Source organism: Porites lutea, chromosome 14, assembly GCF_958299795.1.
Source record: "Porites lutea chromosome 14, jaPorLute2.1, whole genome shotgun sequence".
NCBI lineage: Eukaryota > Metazoa > Cnidaria > Anthozoa > Scleractinia > Poritidae > Porites > Porites lutea.
In genome coordinates, this window is record NC_133214.1 from 12,225,422 (window position 1) to 12,231,166 (window position 5,745).

Consider the following 5,745-nt stretch of genomic DNA (forward strand, 5'->3'; position numbering starts at 1 on the left):
AATAATAATAATAATAATAATAATAACAATGAATAATATGAACAATAATAATAATAATAATAACAATGAAATAAAATATTAATTCAATACTCATAAAAAAGACCTATGTACAGTGCTTCACTTAAAAAGAATTAAAACGAAACTTGTACTTTCATTGACATTTGTTAGAAAGAAAAGAAAAGATCATAATATCTCAATATCTCTTGAAATATAATCCACGACAATGTTTCTCTAATAATTATTATTACTATTGCTATTAGCAATCACTACCAATATTTAACATCTTTTCACTAATTCCTCTTTAAAATCTGGCACGATTTCAACATGAACCAACAACGATAAGAATATTAAATGGTAGTAATAATTGAATATGCAATATTCAATATCTTTTCTCAGATAATAATAATAATAATAATAATAATAATAATAATAATAATAATAATAATAATAATAATAATAATAATAATAAAGACGATTTATGCTCGGAGTGGCTAAAACTCTTTGTTAATTCTTAGTCTGAGATTTGAAGAAAAGCCCTAATTCACGGACGATCCATCTGTACCCTTGTCTTGCACTGCGCGTTGCCTACTTTGCATACTGTTGCGACATCATAGGTGACTGCAATTGTCACTGGCCGCCTGAAGAGAAGAAACAAACATTTTAGTTTTCATTTGTCTAGTTCAAACATTTTATTCGCGATAATAACCCCTATCGGTCCAAAAGGTGTTGGTCTTGAGAATAGCCATAGTCCCTTCGAGTGAAATGATCATTTCAGCTGTCATTTGAAACCGAAATTGCCGGCCTTTGTCGTATTGTTCCAATGAAACGGGAACTGTTTTATTGGTATTATTTACTCGTAATGGGTACACACAAAAAACGATTTAAGGAGAAAAAAGTTGGATAGTATAGAATTAGTTTTTTTGATATAAATGGCGTACAACTATGTCATCTGGACAACGCTGTCTGGAGGCATAGAAGAGTGTGAGATGGTAAGGTTGCGGTCTAATTTTGTTACATCATTTGCAAGGTCAGGCAATTTGAAATCACTTAGAATATTATAGCCCAAATAAATTTGGTAGGTTCTGGAGGAGGACTTGGCGTATGGTCGTGTTAAGCCGAACTTGGAGGGGGTTTGTACTGTTGTGGCTCAAACTGTTCAGGCTTGACAGGAGGTATGATGGACTTGTACAAATCATCCGATTGTCCGTGTCTGCTCTAGTAATAGAACTGTTAAAATCTTAGATGACTTTATTTAGTTAATATTCATTTATTTTATTTTTGTTTATTTCTTGACGGTGAAGGGTAATTTGCATATAAGTGTAAGTGAAAGGCAACGTTTCTTCGAAGTTTTTTTTTTGTTTTTTTGTTTGTTTTTTTTCAGAAAGCGTAAATTCACATAAAACCAGACATTATGGCAGGCAGAATGTATTTTATGTCAAGGCATGATACTCACATGATAACTCGCTAGGTCAGGCTGTACCAGGTACTGCAAATCTAGCCTAAGTATATTGAGGTATTTACCCAGTAATTCTTCGTTCTCTCCCTCGTCATCAACTCGGTCAGATCTCGAGAAAAATCTTTCCCTCCCCCTCCCCTTTCACCTGCCTGCGGGTTATTATCAGTTGTTAACGGTATTTCCTATTTCTTCTTTTTTCATTTTCTTATTTAGTTGTGTACTTTGAGGCGGATTTTTGTCGCCCCTTTTTTTAATTCAGTAGGTTAATCGGTTTACATATATGTTGTGATTATGTTAGCTTTGATTTCATTAAACCTGCCACAACCGTGGCCAGATTTATCCAACACATTTGTTTGTTTATATTTTAAATCTGTTCCTTATAGAAAAGTACGCATAAACCGGAAATGCAAGCAGAGGTCGCGCAGAGTTGGGCCTTGTTTTGAACACATACCTTGATATAAAAGAATTATGATTTCATTAAAAATTGTGTAAAATGAAACGAAGAAAGCCAGGATATTTCAGTTTGATGGAAAGGATACGAGGTAATTTGCATACTGACCAAAACAACTTACAGCGTAATTCGAAACAGGTCGACATTCTAATGGCTTAAAAACTTAAAACATTTTACGGAGAAAAAATAATTTACACGTTGAGTGAGAGTGCAGTTCGTAAAAAAAGAGAGTAGCCCAAAAGCACGTCGCGATGAAGGTAAATTATCTTTGCAAGTCCCCTAACACTTACAGGTGTAAATCAGAGTGCTCAAAGGACGCAAAATGCGTTGGCACCCTGTGTGAGCCTGGAAATAATCATGGGACCTGCGACTTTAATGCCGACCAGTATCAGTGGCTTAAGCTTTGTTTGTGTCTTTGAAAAATAACGAAGACACTTTCCTTAATCCAATTAACTGTTAGGGCCTGTGTACAAGGAGGTGGGGTAGCCTGTCCATATAATTTCTCATTTAAATTTGACCACATTTAGTCATGGTAGGAGTGAGGTTACCCGCCACATGCTACCTCACCTATAGCTATCTGGTGCCCCCACCTCCGTCCATGTAAACAGCCCCTTAAGCTAGGGCGCAATTGTGATAATTCGCATAAACACGAGCTGCTAAACTTTTATTGCATCGGTGACTATTCCTCAGGGACCCATTAAAGAAAATCGCGCCCTCTCTTTCTTTTGTTTTCAAGGATTCCATGCCCACATAGGTGGCACAATGACATTAATCCAGATTCTTATAGCTGTCGCATTTGACTGCTGGAATTTTTTATTGTTTTTAAGCTTAAAAACCCAAAAAAATTGTGGGCAAAAGCGTTAGCTATACCCGTATGTTGCAAATGAATCTACCCACAATGTCAGCCGTTTTTTGTTTTTTTTTTTTCGCTAAAAACAGCGAAGTCGAGTGAATCCATCGCGACTTTTTATCGCATAAAGGAAATCTAGACAAACTATCGCCGCTGCTGTTAAAGACAAAGTCTCTCATACAAGAAATGAGGCAGTTAATTGTAAAACGAAATGAACCAGCCTTGGAGTGTACAAGTGTAATTCAGAAGGACTGGCTAAAAGCGCAGTTAGACGAGGACGAATGTGCTTCTGATTCTGATGACTGCGACGTCAATGCCGTTTGCCAAAACACTGTGGGCTCATACACATGCACGTGCAAAGCTGGATATACCGGAAACGGACGAACCTGTGATGGTAAGAAGAGCTAGACATCTATTGGACACTAGCACTGAACGTCATAAAGAAACACACTGTACACCCTACCTCATGACAATACGCCATTGTCAAAAAGCAAAGAGATGGTCTCACAATTCGCAAGGCTTCGAAACGATTAGCAAAATGCGTAATTTATATATACCGATCACATCAAAAAGTGTCAAAAAGCAGATAAAATACAGTGAATATGACGGATATCAAATTCAGATCTTTTCATTGCTTTTTTTTGTAGAGGGTCTTGAAGGGACAAAATAGTGAAGACACTACCATCCTTGCATTTCTGAGCCTTTCCCGTATCTACTTTTATTAAACATTTTCAGTCTGTTGTGTTTCAATTCTCTTTAGATCTGAACGAGTGTTCAAGTAACTCTGACAACTGTCATATCAATGCAATATGTCACAACACCGTTGGGTCCTACAAATGTACCTGCAAACCTGGATATAAAGGAGATGGACGAACCTGTAGTCCTAATGGTAAGAGTCATGTCTTACAAAATCCTAGATGTTAGAAATGAACTATCACTCTGTCTGACTGCCGGGTGATTTCCTGCGACCGAGGGGTTGGCTTCAGAGGCCCCCTCTTTAAAACTTCGAAACCTCTCATGAAAAAAAAAAATGCAAAAATAACACAGAATAATAATTTCCAAAAAATTTAATTTTTTTTTCCAAAAACTGGCATAATGACGTTATTTGCTGTCATTGTGGCGTCATGTTGTTCAATTTATTAGCGACCAAGAGAGACAAAACTAGTATTCATTAAGGGTTAGAGAAAGTAAGTGAAAATAGAATAAACGGTTACCGTATTAATTTAAGTGTTATCGATCTTGGCTGACGGTCAGTTGCAATGTTATTAACTACCCGAAAAACAATTAGCTCAATTGGCGCCGAATTTTAAACAGTTTTGCCCGACCATAGTTTTTTTGTCAGATTATGGAAGTCGACTATTTTTCTAGGTTTGCAAGACTCCGTTGTTGTGGGAAACAACCGAAACCACTTAACCTCGTTAAACAGCTGGCTTTTACCGGTGATAAGAAGCGTTTATTCTCGCTGGAGGCGCTGCTGGCGTGCATCAGTGGACGGCTGGGCTGCAAGTACGTTTCACTCGCAATGTGACGGCAAGGGACCGACTGTAACAATAATAAGGGTCGGAAGATATATTTTTGGAGGATACGCTAGTGTTTCGTGGGGTAAGTAAACAATGTAAACAATTGGCGATTTTAATAACAGCCCTGGCGCCAAAAGTATTCCACTTGACATGAATCTTAAAGTTCAGCCGGATAGTGAACAACAGAGTCAATCAATCTGCCTTTTAAGGACGGTGCTCAATTATGGGAAGTTTTTTTTTTTTTTTTTTTTTTTTCAGAAAATGACTATGTAGATCATACCAAGGGCTATTGAAATCCAATGAAGAATGAAACTAGGGGTAACCACCCATTTTTCAGAGTTAAATGCAGTTCAGTATGGAGAGATAACTGCTGAATAGGCATTTTTTTGAAAAAAAAAATAAAAAAAAATAAAAAAGTGATTTTTCTTCCGAAATTTCAGAGTGTACACGTTAACTGATGCAAATGCAATGCTAATTGTTTCGAGGCTTCAAAATAAAGAACAAATGGTAAAATAACAACTGCTCTTATAAGTCTTTTTCAACTCATCACTGTGAACTGGGTTAGTTAGAAGCAGTGACACCTCTCCACGAGTTTGCCTCAAAAATGCTTCAATTAAACGACATTTATCCCAAAAAAAAAAAAAATGGATCGTCTGCTGAGTAGGCTAATTTCTTCGATCTGGCAAGATATCATTCGCTTTTGGAGTTAATTCTTTCCCATCCCCTCCCCGGTCAGTTGCATTATTTCTTAGTTATGTGAGAGAACAAACCAGCACAATTAAAACGTATAAAATGACCATAAATCGCCTCGAGAACCACACAGAAAAGAAGAAACAGATATACTACAGGGTGTTCGAAAAGTTCGCTTATCTTATTTCAGGCGCTATAACTTTCGATGGAAACTTTATCTTTACATGGAATTTCTAAATGACATCGATCGATTGCTCTATCAAGTACATGTAGTCAGAAGTTCCTTAATCCGGCATTCCCCTCCCTTTTTTTTTTTTTTTTGATTCATCGCATTCTGCAGCCGTTGCAGCATAAAGAGAGTTAACTTACGTAGTATATCTGGTATATCAAGATTCTGAATGTCGCAAATGACACCTGCTTTCAATTTCTTTTCTCTTTAATAGGTTCCAGCACTGGGTATCAGTACGACTCCAAAGCCTTTTTATATTCACTTGTAAACAAGCCAGGATTGGGACCTGTAAAACTGCTTCAGACAGGGAAATACAGTTCAAGCAGAGCACATTCCATAAACTCTGCCTCATCGTATGGCCCTATATTCGGAGGAGGACATGACGTCCTCATTTCCAACTACGCCTCATCCAATACCAATTCTAACAGCAACCTTGGCTATACTTACTACTCACCAAGAGGATACGGCTTCACCTCCGCCCGAACATTCCTGGCAGGATCACGGTACTTCACACCAGACGAAATAGAAACGTTTTACGAAACAACCTAG

At 37.3% G+C, this 5,745-nt stretch overlaps 1 protein-coding gene across 1 annotated transcript; it reads left to right on the top strand.

Annotated features, from left to right (window-relative positions):
• Positions 1 to 2,943: 2,943 nt before the first annotated feature.
• LOC140923941 (uncharacterized) lies at positions 2,944 to 5,745 on the top strand. Its single transcript, XM_073373958.1, has 4 exons — positions 2,944 to 3,151; positions 3,458 to 3,646; positions 4,126 to 4,359; positions 5,411 to 5,745. The coding sequence occupies exons 1-4, from the start codon at positions 2,944 to 2,946 to the stop codon at positions 5,743 to 5,745; spliced, it is 966 nt and encodes a 321-aa protein (XP_073230059.1).